We start from the raw sequence: 18079 nt of genomic DNA, 5'->3' as shown, positions 1-18079 counted from the left end.
AATCAGTTACTTCAGGATGAATGTTTCTCATAATTGTAGATTCAATTATAATTTTTTGGTCAACTAATTTAATATAATGTCAACAAATAGCATGGATATTTGAACTATAAAGTCCTGTTTCAGAAGGGAAGCTGATTTCTTCAGGTGCCGAACACTGAAAGAATTTGCTGGGATGATTAAACCAACATTATAGTATTGCAGAGAACTCTTACCAGTCCATCAGTTTATCTAAGATTACAATTCCTGCCATGTGTAGTTTGCCTACATATGTACTATGTGATATTTTACTAATGCATTGGCTTTATAAATAGAGGCATGGAGTACAAAACCAAGGAGGTTACGATGAACCTTTATAAAACACTGGTTCAGCCTCAACTGGAGTATAGTTTCCAATTATGGGCACTACACTTTGGGGAGGATGTGAAAGCTTTAGAGATGGTGCAGAAAAGATTTACAAGTATTATTCCAGGGATGATGGATTTCAGTTAGGTAGATAGATTGGAGAAGCTGGGATTGGATCTCCTTAGAGAAGAGAAGGTTGAGAGGAGATTTGATAGTGTTTAAATCTATGAGGGGTTCAGACAAAGTAGATAGAGAGAAATTGTTCCAGTTGGTGGAATGGTTGGGAACCAAAGGACACCAATTTAAGGTAATTGCCAAAAAAACAACCCAAATGTATCAAGAGGAATAGCTTCTTTATGCAGCGAGTGGTTAGGATGTGGAATGCACTGAGTGTAATGGAAGCAAATACAAAATGGTATCAAAAGGGAATTGGGTAAGCAGCTGAAGAGAAAAAAATTGCAAGGCTACAGGGAAAGAATGGGGGAATGTGACTAGCTGATTTGCTGTTGCAGAGAGTATGGATATCAGGGCCTGAATGGCGTCCATCTGTGCTGTAATGTAACCATTCCATGATTGATCACTTATGAAATATAAAAGGTAAATATTTTAACACATTCTTTTCCTTGAGTTGCAATGTATACTGAAATGCTAAGCCCCTTCATGATGCATTACGTTCTTATAATGCTCTAGAGCAGCTTTGAGGTAATCAAATAAAGTTCAGTAGTCCTCTGTCACAAAAGCAGTAATACTTTTCTGCACTTCACCACATATCAAGAATGCAGGATGTACTTTAAAATAAATAATTATCAGTTAAAGAAAAGTGCAGAGAAACTGAAGGTTAAAGTCTAGTTTGTTTTGATGCTTCTGATATTTTCAACACTACACATACTCATACCCCAGTATACAAATTATCTGATTAATTGTAATGTAGTTTTGCCATTGATTGCTAGGTATATATCATTGCCCTATTAAAAGCTTTTGAAGCATAATCCTACATTTTTTAGGGTGGGTTTAATTACTTAGAATTGAAGCACATGAAAGCAGAGAGTGACCCCACAATTTCAGTCCAGCACTTGCCAATGTGAGACACCAGTAGAGATGAAAGTGGCTTTTTTGTTTGGGAGGCAAGATATTTTGATATAATAGAAATAAATTGAATTTTATTTACAAATCAATCAATTATGCATGTCTGGAATGCATGTAAAACAGAAATCCAAAGCTTAGTTTATATGAAAATTTTAGGTTTTCCTGAATGTGGCCAAGATATAGACCCTGTTCAGTCAACCTACTAAAGAGAATTTTACTGTTTTTAAACATTTCATTTCTTGAATTGAAGCAAAATTGTTTTATTATTTTCTCAAGGGTGCATTTTGTTTGAGTAATGAGTATTCCTGACACAAATGGTTTTAATTTGTAGAGCATATGCAACTTTAGAATGAATAAGCACTGATTGAATTTCTATTATATAAGCTGACACAATAATTAGCTCTATTAATTGCTTTACCCTATTTTAATGAGATGTTTTGGTACTCTCTATTGGTGTAAGTAGTTTGGGTCAGTATATTCTATCCCCAAACCTGACCATAGTATTATATAAATCACTTAGGGCTCAATTTTCCTAATCAGTTTTCAGTTATAAATGCTAATTGAACCCAAAGTAAGCACAAAATAGGCTTATGTCAATCTTGCAATATTTTCTTCTCCCCTTACCTCCAAAAATAAATGGCCAGACTCTAGAGAGGGAGCGGGCCAGTTGCTTTTGGAGCGGGCCACCAGTCAGTGCATTCCACCAGCCTAGCTTCTAATTGTTTTTATGGCTCCGAAACTATGTTAAAACTGAAAATAGGAACTAACAACAGCACAATTTGTGCTCATGCAGCAATGTGGTTTTAAAATTATTTATTTTTTTAAATTTAACGTATTGAAAGGCAGTTAGTGTGCAAGCTCTTCTCCTCATCAAGAGAAACATTTGATTAATATACACTTTTTCAGAGTTCTCCTGCATTTAAAAAATCTTTTGTGGAGCATAGGAACTTGCTCTGTGTATTATCAGTAACAGAATCATAAACTGGTTTCAAAAAAATAGTCTATAATTTTCTTACACATGATGTACAGAGAGCATCATTGCCCCTCTCCCATGTGTGGTGAGACTGTTCCAGGACAATTCACACACTATTGGACGGGATGCAAGAAAAAGTATATTTTCTGATAAATAATTACACTTAATTCAAATTTCTCTTTCCATTGCAACTTTCCTTGTCTCTCTCGAATTGATGCTATTATATTTGGTGCCTTTCATTCTTGCTGCAAATCATAGAATGTTGCTGCACACAACAAGCTATTTAACCCACCAAGTCCGTACTAGTGTTTTTTTTCTCACCATGAGTCCCCTAGTATAATCCCACTTTGCTGATCAAGGATTTGCTTGATAGTATAGAACTTGAGTATTGCTGTAAAAAGAGATATGCTGTCAAAGCTTTTCTTCTTGCCCTCATCAGGACAGAATCACAAGAGTACCAAATTTCAATGGGAACAGCAATTTACACTGCATGAGAAAATGGTGCTGTTTGGCTGGCAAGTTTGCTCTGGTTGGCCGAGGTCTTGCCACGGAGAATGCACCAGGCAACAGTTATTCTCAAGCTTACGAATGGGCCTAAGGCTGTCACGTTTGGTTCTGAAAAGTGCCAAACCTACATCATATTACCCTGGAAGGGTCTCAAACATTCACTCCCTCCACCACAGATGTATTGTAGCAGCAGTGTGTACCATCTACAAGATGCACTGCAGGAATTCACCAAGGCTTCTTCGACAGCACCTTTCAAACCCACGACCACTACCATCTAAAAGGACAAAGGCAGTAGATAGATGGGAACACTACCATCTAGAAGTATCCACTCACCATCCTGACTTGGAAATATATCGCCATTCCTTCACTGTCACTGGGTCAAAAGCCTGGAACTCCCTTCCTAACAGCATTGTGGGTGTACCTACACCACATGGACTGCAGTGGTTCAAGAAGGCAGCTCACCACCACCTTTTCAAGGTCAATTAGGGACGAGCAATAAATGCTGGCCCAGCCAGTGAAGCCCACACCCCATGAATGAATAAAAGAAAAATATGAGCAATACATGAAAGTAGCCATTTCTCGCTGCTACTATGCAGCAGTGGTATTCTCCACTAACAGGATGTTGCCATGAAGTCAAAAAAACGTTCTGCCTACCAGGCAAATGAGTAACGTGATTAATGAATTTCAGTGCCAGTGTGATGCCCGGCATGTAGGCCACAAGTCCCAACGGCTGGGTGATCATAGTAAACAGTACGTCCCTTCAGCTATTCACAATAGACAGAGTATAGACCATACTCAACCAGCCTGTGCTTTCAAAATGCAGAGCATAAGGTCCAACACTAGATGTGATTCCGCGATTGGGCAGCACTTATGTAACAACCTGAGTGTTCCAAGAATTGCACTAACAACCAATTCGAGATTATCAGTCGGGCTCGCAATGGGGCTCACTTACGTTGGCTGGAAGCTACATATATTCATATGCATGGCTCTGTCCTCTGTAAACAGAAAGAACATATTCAGGCATTGCGCCTTTTTCAACTAAATAAAAGCGTGCGGGACAGCATTTCCCTGGGAAGTCCCACATTGCAGCACCTCAACCTGAGTTGACTTGCCTGGTTTGAATTTAAACAAAAAGCTTGAGAATAATTGTTGCCTGGTGTATTCTTCATGGCAACACCTTGATCAATCAGAGCCAACTAATCAGCAGCCTTTTCTCATGCAGTATAATTTATTGTTCCCTTTAAAATTTGATATTCTTGCGATTCTGTCCTGTTGACTGCAAGACAAAAAGCTTCAACAGCATGTCTATTTATATATATATATGTTCTATGTTATATCAGCTTTAATTCTAAATTAATGTCAGTAAACTGAGCCCTTCCAGATTATATGAACTTGGTTTTAACACTATCCATTTAGATTTGCTTTTAAAAGGCATAATTTTTCCATTAACTTCTTTTGTATAAAGTATTTTTCACCCCCAGGAGAGCTTTGCTGCATATTGATGTCTTCAGTCCTTGCGAGTATATAGTTAACTAATCAGAGTGACTGGGTGCACTTACTTGGGCGTGATTAAAGGACACTTGAGAGCAATTCTACAGAAATACTGGCAGATACTCTAAGACTTCTTTGGATGGTTTAAATAGACATCAGTTTGTGCACTATGAGCGAGGCAATTTGGATCTGCCTACTGCTGTAGCAGCAATTAATCTGGTGTGTTCCACTTAATAAAATCAATTCATATTAGTCGTCACTACATTATTTTTAAGGATTTTTTTTGTACTTGTTCTTACCTTGCATCCCATTAGCCCCTCCCACACATTGCACACCACACGCGTTCCTCAATACAGAGGACAGGTATGTAGTCTGCTACATGCATACATTAACATTTCTCTAATTGGAGCTCTCAGGTGTGTGGTTTGTGCTTTCTTTTAGACGTCTCTTTTGTCTGTGGAGAGTACCATGACTCTTTTTGCACTTCCTTTTCTATCATCCTTCGCTTCCTTTCATTCCCCTACCTTTCAAACTGTCTGATCCTGATGTGCGCATGTCATGTTGTGAACCGTGAAGCTAAACCTAGTGTAGCTAACAACTGATTTGAGATAATCAGTCGAGCTCATAACGTGGCCTATTTATGCTTACTGGAAGTGACATACATTCAAATGCAAGGACCCGTTCACTGCAAACAAAAGGAATATGTTCAAGCCTTGCACCTTTTCTTTAATTACCCGGGAGCTTGGGGAGCCTATAGTTCCCCATTGCTTTCTCCATGACAATGTGTCAGCCAATCAGCACCCATTCCTCCTGTAGTATAAATTGTTGTAATCGTTTGAAATTTGGCATTCTTGGGTTTGCCCTGTGGAGTGCAAGATGAAGCGCTTCAGCAACATGTTTCTCCTTTCAGCAGTATTCAAGTTCTGTACTACCAAGTGACTGTTTATACTTTTTCTCCTTGTGGAGATATTCCTCAGCTCTGTGCATCCTTTCCTTTCTGGCCAGGATTTCAGGTCAGTTTCAGGAAATGCAAGTCACAGAAGGAAATAACAGCATCCTCCAACTGGGGAAATTAATGGAAAGAGTTATCTTTTTTTCTTATTCGTCATGGGTTTCAGGCATTGCTGGCAAGCCAGTGTTCATTGCCCATCCCTAATTGCCCATGAGAAGGTACTGGTGGGCTGCCTTCTTGAACCGCTGCATTCTGTGTAGTGAAAGTACACCCCACACTACTCTTATGTAGTGAATTCCAGGATTTTGGCCCAGCAATAATAAACGGTCGTCATTTCTAGGTGAGGATGGTGCTTGACTTGGAGGGGGACTTTTGTTTTATTCATTTATGGGATGTGGGCATCGCTGGCTAGACCAGCATTTATTGGCCAGCCCTAATTGCCCTTGAGAAGGTGGTGGTGAGCTGCCACCTTGAGCCGCTGCAGTATTCCGGGTGGTCCATCCAGTTTCATTCCTTATTGACTTGTTTTTAGTGGTTTGATACAACTGAATGGCTTGCCAGGCCATTTCAAAGTCAACCACATTGATGTGGGTCTGGAGTCACACATCGGCCAGACCAGGTAAGGATGGCAGATTCCCTTCCCTAAAGGACATTAGTGAACCAGATGGGTTTGTATGATAACCGACATGGTTTTGTGGTCATCATTAGACTTTTAATTCCAGATTTTTATTGAATCTGCTGTGGTGGGATTCGAACCCGGGTCCCCAGAACATTACCCCGGGCCTCTGGATTGTTAGCCTAGTGACAACACTCTATGCCACCACCTCTCTAATGGTGGTATTTGGAGGGGTCAAATCATTTTTGCAAAAACAAATTATTTGATTATCAGTTTTTCCAACAGAGGATGAAACAATGGACCTTTTTAAAGTTAACAATTCATATCTATTTTTTGCCTTAGAATTCCTATCTCCTATTTTAGACGCTTTTTTCCTCCATCATTCAGAAACCAGGGTCAGTCTGGACTACATATTTCTTTCATGCAGCTCCATGAGCAAAATACTTAAATGGGTGATTTTTGTTTCTCCTCTTGTAAGCAGAAAAACTCAGGAAATTAGGGCAATCAAATTCACTTGTTAAATTGAAGCTGGAATTATAACTTGAGTGCTTGAGCCTAGCTCCAAAAAGCTGCAGATATTGAACGCTTGGTTTTAATCTGCTTTTTTAAAAAAAAAAATTACTTTATTGCACCACAAAAATGCACTAAGCTCAAGTTAAATGTGTGGAGTTGAGCAACCTTGAGATGTGCTGTACTATTTAAGTGCCAATCATATTCCTGTAATATATAAAACCTCACATGCAACCTATGAAAAGCTTTGTCACCCAAATAATTAGAGAGCACTCCAAAATCTGTTTCTTCGATGAACAAACAGACAATGGTCTGAAAAGCAGTGAATTTTCACTAGGTGATAAAAATATTAGAGATAAAAATTTGTCAACTGATATGGGAAGATCCGACCTGGGTCACTGGTAAATCTCTCCAAGAAGAGCTTAAGGGCAAGTCATAATTCCAGTTTGGAAGATAGAGATGAAAGCTATAGCTGGTTTCTTCTGTAAGTTACGTTTCAGGTAGGTGAATCCATTTTACTACTCTGATTGTGCTTTTGATAATCATGTAAAAGGGAATAGTGGAAGGTCTACACAGCCACTTTCCGTCAAAAAGCATTGCCATGGCAACCAAAATAAAAAAAAACCTGACAATGAAAGTCATCCTTTTTTTCCTTCGCCTTAACCAGAGGCATTGATTAAATGGTGAACTGCCACAGGAAAACTAGCAAAGTGCTCAAAATTCATTGAACGCGCAGCAGAAAGATGTTAAAAAGTAAAAACTGCAAATGCTGGAAATCTGAAATAAAAGCAGAAAATGTTCTAAATGCACAGCCGGTCCATCAGCATCTACAAAGTTAACAATAGGTTATAATTGCTTTTGTCAGAACTAGTGACTTTCTGGTGAAATGTCTACATCTAAAACTCAACTCATCTTTTTACCTTATGGATGTTAAGAGACCTCCTATGGAGGTTACTGGTTTGAAACCAGTCATAAATTTTCTAATAGCAGATGTGCTACTTTTTTCAACACAAGAGTTTTCCATATTTCCTCCCGATATTTTTTTTTACAAGGAACAGTCAAACTAATTTTCAAGTGTACGGCAATTTCTTTTCAGTTGAAATCAGGCTTGTGTTTGGAGGAATTAATTCCCTCCCTAGTGAAAATATGTGCTTCATCTACTTAACAAGTGGTTGCACTTCAAAAGCACTTCTTTGGTTGTAGTTTGTTTTGAGATATTCTAAGAACATGATGAGATGCTATATAAATACAAATCCTTTTCATATCATTGTACAGTATATGTGGTAAATGGCATTTTGAAAGTTTTTTTAAAATAATTAACTTCCCCTTTTTGGTTTTAAAGAAACACTATTCTTACAAAGTCATACGTTTTTATATAATATATATATTACATATATACATTTATAAAAACTAAGTTTTGTGATATTTTAATACTATACTGTGTATTTCATACACAGAATAGTATTTTTGGTTCTGATTATCATTTTTGCACTTAAACTGGCAGGTGCTAAGATCTGGGGAAGTTCTGAATGAAGTGGTAGGTTCCCAAATACAGCTTTGACCTTTTTGTGCTATCAACAAGCTACCTGTTTCTTTCCCCGTCACCATCTTTGTTTGCCTCTCTTCCTTTGATGGTTGAGTCTGGGTTCTCTTAGCAGTTTTCGGCATCTGCTTCACATCTGCTTGTTGCTGTTTTAGAATGCTTTCATTCAACAAAGACACTGATCCTGGTTTATGACAAGGTGGTGAAGGGATGAATAACGTCAAGGAAATGATTTAAAGGATGGAATGGAAAAATATATAAATGAGAAAAAAGGTTAAAAACTAAGGAATACAATTTTTAAGAATAGGTTGGATAGCTAATAATTTAAAAAGCACTAGAGAGATTATGAAAAGATCTATTTAAATCCAGGGCCAATAATAATTTTAGTTTTGTGGTATAGGTGATGGAACCTCATTTTGTTTTTCTTTTTCTGGGTGGAACTTTAGTTATTGAAACAAATACAGAAACTCAAACTTGAAACCAATCCATCCCAGTGATTTTGTGAAATGAGCATGTTATTTAAATCTTTCCCAACATGGAAAATTAAAAACTAAATGCAATATTGGCACATGTATCATACACTGATTTAAAAATAACTCGAACTGCTCCATTAACTCCTTCCAAGTTGATATATAAAGTGTGATCATTATTAAGAGGTTGGAGATGTGATTTCTGTGACACTCAATTTTGCATGTACTAACAGGTGCAAATTAAACTGTCTTTCTAAACACAACTAATTATTTTCATGTTTGAGAATATTACAAACTGAAACAACTCTATTTAATTTTAACTCTTTTGTCTTGCATAGAATATGAAACTCTGAAGCAAAAATGTGTGTCTAATTGTGTTCCAGGCTCTTTTAGAAATGGGGCCTTTTTTAACGGAGAAGGCAAGAGGCTTTCTGTTTTCTCGTCAGTTTGTCTGTGCATAAATTCGTTGCTTCAGTGTTTTAATTTAAATTTCCCCTAAATGCCTGCAAAATTTTAATAAAATTTACTTTGTAATTTCCATCGCTCTATCAGATGTTCAGCTTTGTGAGAAACTGAGCAACTACATAACCACCCACCTGCCTTGCATTCATGCATGCAATCAGTGGTGTTACTTCAATAAATTAATTAACTCTTAATCAGACTTAATAAGTGTTCTCCCTGATCTGCTTGAGAATGTTTTGCTCAAAAGTATGCTTCTTTCAAAATAAAATTGTATTCTTTGTATCCATTTCCAAGAAATTAAACATCTTCACCATATTTTATGATGTGTTGTCCACTAAATATATTTCCCCAGCCCTACTTTTCTCCTCTTTTTATTTTTTTCTTACCCAGCTATCTCCTGTGGCTAAGGGGGCAGATATATAGCTGGCAACTGGGTCTAAGGCTTATGTCAATGCTCCTCTAGAGCGGCTATTTGAAGGCCTCTTAAAGCTGTCCAGGGATGATACAAATTCCTTTCAGCAGCTCCCACATCAACAGGAGTAGTATCAGCAACCTCATAGTGTGGGGGATTCAAACCTGTGTCTCACTGCTCTTTGCACAGGAAATTAGTGCTCATTAATGCATTACGGTCCCATTGCAATTCAACCTACTATAGCATTTCCACAATTAGGTTGACTTTTCAAGCCATGATTGCTAAGCTACATTTCTATCAATTCTCCACTAAACCTTATTAAATTGTTTTGAAAGTTTTTAATTCATCATTTCTATTCAGATACCAATTTTGCAATACGTTTATTTAAATTGGTGGACCTTTTCCCCCTTGTGATTCACTCTTTTCCCTTTTAATTATCTGTTTTTATATTTATAGTGATATTCTCTTATGTCATCTTTTTGAATACTTTATATCTTAATTATCAATGAACCATTGGAGAACTCTTAAATTCCCTTATGAGCTCCAGTTACCAGTAAAGATGCTACCAGGCAGTGAACTAGGGTGGATTCTATCCAGCCTATCTTGGTAGTTCGTTTCTGAATTTTGAAGAAACTAATTGCAGTGAAACCGCTGTTACATCCCATTCTCTAGTTTTCCAGTCCATTCAAGTGTAGATGCAACGGTATCATAGTATCTTTGCAGTACCACCAACTTGTATATGCATGCTGCAGGTGAGAAACCAGTAGGAGTTCGTAATTCACAGACAGTTAAACAGCCACAGACCATTTCAACAGGTTATGGTTGATCTAGTATACATTTGTACGGGTATCCATTGCCCAGTTCTTGCCCCAGTCTAAATGAGTCATTATTAGTTGTCTGAAACTTATAATTAAAATTAATCACAAATACAAAAGTTAAAGCAATCACACTGTGCCTACCAAAGATATACTGGTGCAATTTGAATGTGTGAACATGATGATTTTGGCCCTTTTTAAATTGCATATCCTTCTCAATTAATATGTTTTTTTTGTAGGAGGAGAGGGTAATATTCTCTCTATGATTCTGGCACACATTTTTGATTCTTTGTCCTATAAAACTATTAATGGAAAATATTTTGCATTCATCTTGACATTAATACACAGATTCATAATATTGTTTGCATACACATTTATTTCTCAACTATATATGTGTGTATGATATATATATAATTTGCGCACAAATACCAAATATTCAAAATTAATTATGGTGATCTTAAGGGAAAGCACAATAGATATATACATATATGCTGGTTATTTTGGTAGAAAAGGTTCGTGGTCACACCTTATTTTACATAGCAAATTTGGTTGCAAGCAAGTTTTTGTTGAGGGAACAAACAGAAGAGAAAGAGCAAGGCTGGGAGAAGTAGGTAAAGTTTTATAGAAATCACTTTAAAAACATCTTTATAACCTGAGCTGACAAGCTGTACAACTGAAGTGTCTGCATGGAGGAATTACGTATAATGAAGCCATTGGACCACAACATGTCGGTAATGCTCTTTACATAGAATGTCGGTCTGAATCAATCTAAACATCTAGAAATGCACACGCACAATTAATAAAATGTATGTAAAATGTAAGTAAGTGAAGCAAGGTGCTGCACTTTGCTTGGGGCATGGGCACAAATCCTCATTGAATTGGTTGATTCTGCTTTTTTAAAATGTTAATGACAATTTAGAACATAACTCAATCTTAAAAGTAGTTTATCTGAAGTAGAGCTGGTAGCTAATATTTCTGACTAGCAGGTCTCTCCAGTACCTTAAAAGTGGTTGGGGATTGTGCAGGGAGGAGAAAGAAAAAGCAAGGCTACACAGTTGTATTTAATTGATAGAATGAATCAATTATACTGGTACTGCATTGTCAGATTCAAGTGAAACATTGAGCTCATGCATTGTGTTCCTGCATAATGTAATGGAAAATAATTATATCACATTAAAGTTGCAATTTGTCAGCATTTTTAATTAATGCTGCGGGTCTTGGTTGGATGAGTGGGGAGGGAGTTGGGTAATAGACCAATCAGGGCATTTATTTCGAGTATTTTCATACAGGAGGGTGACAGCAGTGTATGTTGGTAGATTTTTGACTTGTGTGCTGTTTGGCAACAAAGCAACCTTGTTATTAATAAATCATTGGAGTCTGAGGGCATAGTGGTTTTGAACATTTTCCTTTTATCCTTGAGACACAAATTTGAATCCAGTGCCGCTAAATGGAATAGAATTTCTGCCTGTTGGCTGTAAAATTCCACACTATCCCAGCAGAGTAGGGAGCAGAGGTGAGCTATCCCAGCACAAATGAGGAGCAGAGGTGAGCTGTCCCAGTGCAGAATGACGAGCAGAGCTGAGCTATCCCAGCACAGAGTAGGGAGCAGAGGCGAGTGTCCCCGCACAGAATGGGGGCTGAGGTGAGCTATCCAGTACAAAATGGGGGAGCAGGTGATCTATCCAACACAAAATGGGGGAGTAGAGATGAACTATCCCAGCACAAAATGGGGGCAGAGATGAGTGCCCCAGCACAGAATGGGAAACAGGGATGAGCTATCTCAGCACAGAGTAGGGAGCAGAGGTGAGCTATCCCACCACATAATGGGGAGCAGAGGTGAGCTATCCCAACAAAGAAAAGGGAACTACTTCAACACAGAATGAGGAGCAGAGTTGAGTTATCCAAGCACAGAATGGGGAAAAGGGGTGAGCTCTTTTCATACAGGAGGGTGACACCACTATGTTGGTAGATTTTAGGCTTGTGTGCTGTTTGGCAACATAGTAACCTTGTTATTAATAAATCATTGGAGTCTGGGAGCATAGTGGTTTTGAGCATTGTCCTTTTATCCTCGAGATGCAAATTTAAATCTAGTGCTGCCAAATGGAATACAATCTCTGCCTGTTGGCTGTAAAAGTCCATGCTGTCCCAGCATAAGAGTAGGGGAGCACACATCTTTGGAAATATATTTTTTTTACCAACAATTTGCTGAATTAAGTTGTGCATGGACTGAATTATGTACATTTGTAAAATGGTTTGAAAGTGCATTCAAATGAATTATATAGATCCTCCTTGTGGTATTTATTATATTCGGGGTATTTATTCCAAAGTAAATATTCATTTCTTGTGAAATTAGTTTGGACAGTTTCAAATCAGATTGTATTGGCACACAACTGGCCGCACTCAGCACTAAACTGTCAGGCCCTGAAATTCCATACACGGTGATCCTACCACTTATGCCAGATTTGTGTCTACTGGAAGCTTCCAGCGCTGGCCTTACCAGAGCATAGAGGGCACTTATGGGGAGGGCACCTAATTAGCATGGAGCTGACACCTTCCCATACCAAAATGGCTGCAACTCCAGTACTTGCACCCCCAAGCTGGCAGGAAATCATGTCTCCTGCACCAGAAACTCTCCAAATCTCCCTTCTTTGTATGGGAACCACGTAAGACTAACAATCCTAAGTAGCAATTTGGTAGTTCAAGGCATCCCAAGATGAGTGTCAGTTCTGCCTCTTTTTTGTGCGTGAACAAGTTGCCACTTGACTGCCAGTTTCTGACTGACTGGGGCCAGGTTAACATCTGGCCTGGGATTTCCTATGCCCTCTGACATGGAGGACCATGGCCCCCTCCTGAAACATCAGCTCTGGAATCAAATCACAAAGGCTAGGATATAATGATGCCGGCTGCTATTTTCAGATCTTCCACTCTTCTTGTAACCCCAAAAGCAAAAATATCAAATTGGTGAACTGCAGGGTGATTTACTGAAGTTAGATTTAAGATTAACTATGGGGTAGTGTAAAGCCAGCTTTACCTTGCTGCCAGCCTTGTTATACTTGACCAGGAAGCGCCTGATGCTAACACTATGTACCTGAAATGGGAAAATATCCATTTCCCAGTGCATACATTCCTTGCCTTGGTAAGCAGAAAAATTCAGCCAAAAAAATGTAATGGCATAGTTTGGATTTCAACTAATTCAGTGGGGAAGGATGTATGAGTGAAGATTCTAATTAAAAAAAATTGCTGCTTTGAAAATTCTCGCTTCATGTGGGGAGAAAGAAGATTGGCCAGATCACTTGTAAATTGTGCTTGTGTTCAGCGGGCATCAAATAACTAGTTGATTTTGTGTTTTGAATCTTCTTTTAATTTGAAAGGCAGAGGATTTGAATGCACGGGGAACGAATGTAGCATTTAATCTTGGATTTGTACCAGAGCCAGCGATTGTTATTTATATCGGATATGTAAACAGCACTGTAACTGTATTATGCTTTCTTCCCCCCTCACTTGTATAACCTGGAGGGTACTAAAAAGTGTTCTGCAAAATTAACATTCTGCTGACTTTCGCCTATAAATGAGAAGAATAGCTATTAACATTTGTGTATTTTCATTATGTAAATGGTGTTAACACATGCCCACAAATTGCCACCAGCTATGCAATAATTTTCTCTCAGTGATCGTAATGTGTCCAAGTGAGTCATTTTGATTATGACATGCTAATTACATATTGCCTTTCAGATTCAGAAAAACCAGGGATCTTTAATGGTAAGGTTTTATGAGTTTGCAGAGGAAAAAAAATTCACTTTTTTTTCCTGCTGGCTGCCTTTTTGCATGCTTGAGTGCTTTACTTTAAACTTAGCAAATTGCATTTTTGTTACAACAAGCACTAAAGTGCCTGTAGTAGATTAGGTATCATTAGAAATAATAGAACATCTAGGGTGTCAATGTTTTTATAAGACTTTCGTGCTGTTGATTAATCTTGCAACATCTTACTGCATTAATGATTTTCTCAGTCTACTGTAAAAGACTGTATATAAGCTAATACTTCTCTCTATTCCATCCCCACCCCCCTCTTGCCATTGCAGCCACTACAGTTATTGCAGTGCATCGTTGATGAGGTGAGGCACCGTCTTATGTGCTTTCTCTTCTAAAGTCATTCTTAATGGCCTGGAAAGTTTTATTTATGTAATATACAGATTATTTTTTTCTTAATGAAGCTCTTTGCTCAAAACAACCTCCTAAGCTTGCCACCCAGTGCAACCCCTTAGCCATCAAACCTAGCCACATCAGACCTATATCGAGCACAAACCTGACCTTATCCATTCAGGCACTGTACAGGAACTAGGTAGAGCCATGGCTTGAATTGCTGAATAATTACCTTTAGACTAACCTGAGTAGGAGCCTTCCCAAGAGGCCCAGCTCATTTAATGGCTCTAAAACTCAATCTAGAGGATGTCAGTGGTCATGCTTGATTATTTGCCATGGTATTTTATGAAAGCAATAAAAAAGCTTGAGACTAAGAAAAAAATAGAGGAACGTTGACTAATTTCAGGGGGTTTTTTTCCCTCTGAATCAGGTCCCTTTGGTGTGACAGGTATTGTAACTGTTTCATGCTGCCTTGCCTTGGTTATTTCAGCACTATGAAGGAGTACTGCTGTGCTCCCTCAGCTTATAATTGACAAGAGACCAGAGATAGCCCCTAAACGGTGACGGAGCTCCACTGTTCTCAATCTGACATTTTGTGTTAAGAAATAACGTATATTAATGAATTTCTGTGGGGTCTTTTGCCCTGTAAGGTTGAGCTTACTCACAAACTTGGTAAGATAATTTTTTCCTGCCCGGCCTCATCTCCCTCCTCCTTTGCCTGTTTATGACCACTGAGGCCCTAGATTCTTGATTGTTTGATTATTTTTATCCAGATTTTTCACAAACTGCAACTGTGCTCACCCTGAGGCGAAAGAATATTGATTACTCTGTAAAATAACAAAATTTGCACACAGGCTATAACAGATCATCAGGGAGATTTTTAACCAACCCCTCCCCCCACCCTTTTTCTGGCGGTCTCTCTCAACATGCACATTAAGTGTGTTTGCTGCCTCTGTGCCTTTTTCTTTATGCCTGAGCACTTTGCTGACATGTGCTAATAACCAAATGCCAAGAGAGAGTCCAGTTGGTGTTACCACACACTAAACATACTGAACTTGTCCTTTAGCTCATAGATTGCAGGTAATTAATAATTAAACTGTTTCAGTTGTAATGGGTTGACCTCCGTGAACTGTTCATTACTCACATGGCAAAGGCATCACTCAAAGTATTTTTTCATTGCCCTTCTCTGTAATCTAGCTGAATATGTGGAATTCAGGGGGCCACCTAAATTTAAGCTGACCAAGTACTTGCTTACGCCGCTGCAAATTAAAGCTTCCTACAATGTGAATATTGTGCTTTGGGAAAGAACGGACAATGTTTGCATCCTCTGTGTGCCATTTAGTTTAGAAATTGGAAAATACATTGAGGCTATTAATTGTGTGACAATTCATATCTGTGGCCTCATTCAAGTGTGGCTTTTTGGCACAGGGCTCACATGTGCTTAGCCACGCTTGAAGATAAACTATTTTTCCTATCAAATAACCTAATTATTCTTTAACCTGCTATTTTTAAATGCTTGGTCTATTGGCCCTGGTCTCTCCATTCCGAATTACCTCTCAATAAAGGATGTCATTTCAATTATATTTTTTTCAAATCCCCAGCAATGCTGGTAAATAAGTGTTACTAATTGAGGAGAGCCTTGGCGTGCCATTATCAAAATGGAGAAAATAAGATTGCACCTTTTTTAAAAAATCTAAAATACAGCAAAATAGCAGCACTTATGGAATCTACTTAAATATAGGGACCTTGAAATTACATCATGGCAAGTTTGGGGCACAGTTAACATGTTTGCAAATCGCTTCTTCCTTGCTATTTTGCCAGCTGCATTAGCCCACTTAAAATAAGTAGCAGAGAAATAAATTTCAGATAAATGCATTAAGTGTTTGTGCACATATTTTGTTGTTACAGTCATTTTTCTTCTATCTTGAAATTGTACTAATAACGAATAAACGTCAGAATGGTTCAGCTGGCTGCATTGCCATTTCTGAGTTAGAAGATCATGGGTTCAAGTCCTGCTCTAGGACTTGAGGAGATAAAGCTGTGTTGACACTCTACTGAGAGAACACTGCATTGTTAGAAGTGTTGTCCTTCAGATGAGACATCCAAGGGCTGTTCTTCCTGTTCTTATGACTAGGAGGGGGATAAGAGCAGGAGTTCACCCAGTGTCCTGGCCAACATCCTTCCCTTAACTTGCAAAAGCACATTGGCCATTCATCTCATTGCTATTTGTCATGCATTGTGCACAAAATGGCTGCCATATGTTTCCACAAAACAACAGTGGATTACTTCAAAGCAATTCATTGAATGTGAAGCGTGAATGTGAATGTATGGGACATTCTGCAAGAGATGATAAGGTGTTAAATAAATGTGAATTCATTCTTCTATTACTACCGTGTCAATGCTATTCATAATAAGATAATAGCTCTTATGCTATTATCCTCATCATTCCCCTTTTGCCTGCAGAATTAGAGTCATAAAGTCATTTATGACCCAGAAAGAAACCATTCAGCCCATCTGGTCTATACCAGCTCTCTGTTGAGCAATCCAGTCAGTCCCATTCCCCTCACTCTATCTCCGTAGCCCTGAAAGTTTATTTCCTTCAAGTGCCCACCCAATTTCCTTTTGAAGTCCTTGATCATCTCTGCTTCTACCACTCTCATGGGCAGTGAGTTTCAGGTCATTATCGTTCGCTGCGTAAAAAAGTTCTTTCTCACGTCCCATCTTCATACCTTGCCCAAAACTTTAAATCCGTGTGTGCTAGTCCTTATACTATCAGTTAATAGGAACATTCTTTCCTTGTCTAATTTATCCAAACATGCCCAAGATGTTGTACATCTCTATCAAATCTTCCCTCAATCTCCTTTGCTCCAAGGAGAACGACCTCAGCTTCTCTGACCTAACCTTGAAGCTAAAATCCCCCCCAACCCTGAAACTATACTGGTAAATACCCTCTGCACCTACTCAAGGATCCTATATCTTTCCTAAAGTGTGGTGACCAGAACTGCATGCAATACGCTAGTTGTGATCTAACCAGAGCTTTATAAATGTTCAGCATAACTTCCCTGCTTTTGTCTTCAGTACAGGTACCTCTATTTATGAAGCTCATGATCCCATACATTTTGCTAACCACTCTTTCAATATGTCCATCCACCTTCAAAGATCCATGTGCATGAACCCCCAAATCCTCCTGTTCCTGCACACTTCCTAGAACTGTGCCATTAAGTCTGTATTGTTTCTCCCTACCCATTTGACCAAAATGCATCACCTCACACTTCTCTGTATTAAATTCCATCTGCCACTTGTCTGACCAGTCTGCTTGCCTGCACTAATCTGCAGCGTGTCTTTTTTGTAAAGGTGTTTCTTTTTTAAACAAACTATATATATAAATGAAATAACAAATGATTACTACAGTGGGGCCCATTAACATTCATTAATTCCTCAAGCTTCACTTATGCTAACTGCTCTTATATTGTCCTTGATTTAATTGGGATTTAAGAGAATCCGTGTTCATGAGGCTGTTCCTCATGTTTACATTACTGAGTAATTCCCTTTTGCCAATAGTGGACTTATAGACTGGGATAAGGGAGCCAGAGTTGGTATTATAAACATTTGGAACTGGCTTATAGATACCGTTGTCCCTGGATCTGAATTTAAACAAAGCCATATAAAGTAGATAAAATTTGTTATTGTCGGAAACACTTGGTTGAGTTACCAACCCTTTGACTCAATGCCAGCCTCTTTGTTAACTCTAAGCATATAT

The 18079-nt window shown here is 38.4% G+C and overlaps 1 protein-coding gene across 8 annotated transcripts in view; it reads left to right on the top strand.

Moving 5' to 3' along the window:
• map2k5 (mitogen-activated protein kinase kinase 5) overlaps window positions 1-18079 on the top strand; it is a 265564-nt gene that overhangs the window by 205968 nt on the left and 41517 nt on the right. For 4 of the 8 annotated variants that reach the window (XM_078530078.1, XM_078530077.1, XM_078530076.1 and 1 more), the window contains 2 exons: window positions 13912-13938; window positions 14259-14291. The exons of 2 other annotated variants lie outside the window; for them this stretch is intronic. In XM_078530078.1, the coding sequence (XP_078386204.1) occupies window positions 13912-13938; window positions 14259-14291 (60 nt within the window). Of the gene's footprint in view, window positions 1-7981; window positions 8015-13911; window positions 13939-14258; window positions 14292-18079 lie in introns of all 8 variants that reach the window. 2 more of the 8 variants (XM_078530075.1, XM_078530072.1) reach the window with 1 other exon arrangement.

This window comes from Cetorhinus maximus, chromosome 26, assembly GCF_964194155.1.
Source record: "Cetorhinus maximus chromosome 26, sCetMax3.hap1.1, whole genome shotgun sequence".
Taxonomy (NCBI): domain Eukaryota; kingdom Metazoa; phylum Chordata; class Chondrichthyes; order Lamniformes; family Cetorhinidae; genus Cetorhinus; species Cetorhinus maximus.
Note: the sequence above shows the minus strand (reverse complement) of the source record. Positions and strands in the feature narration are given on the sequence as shown.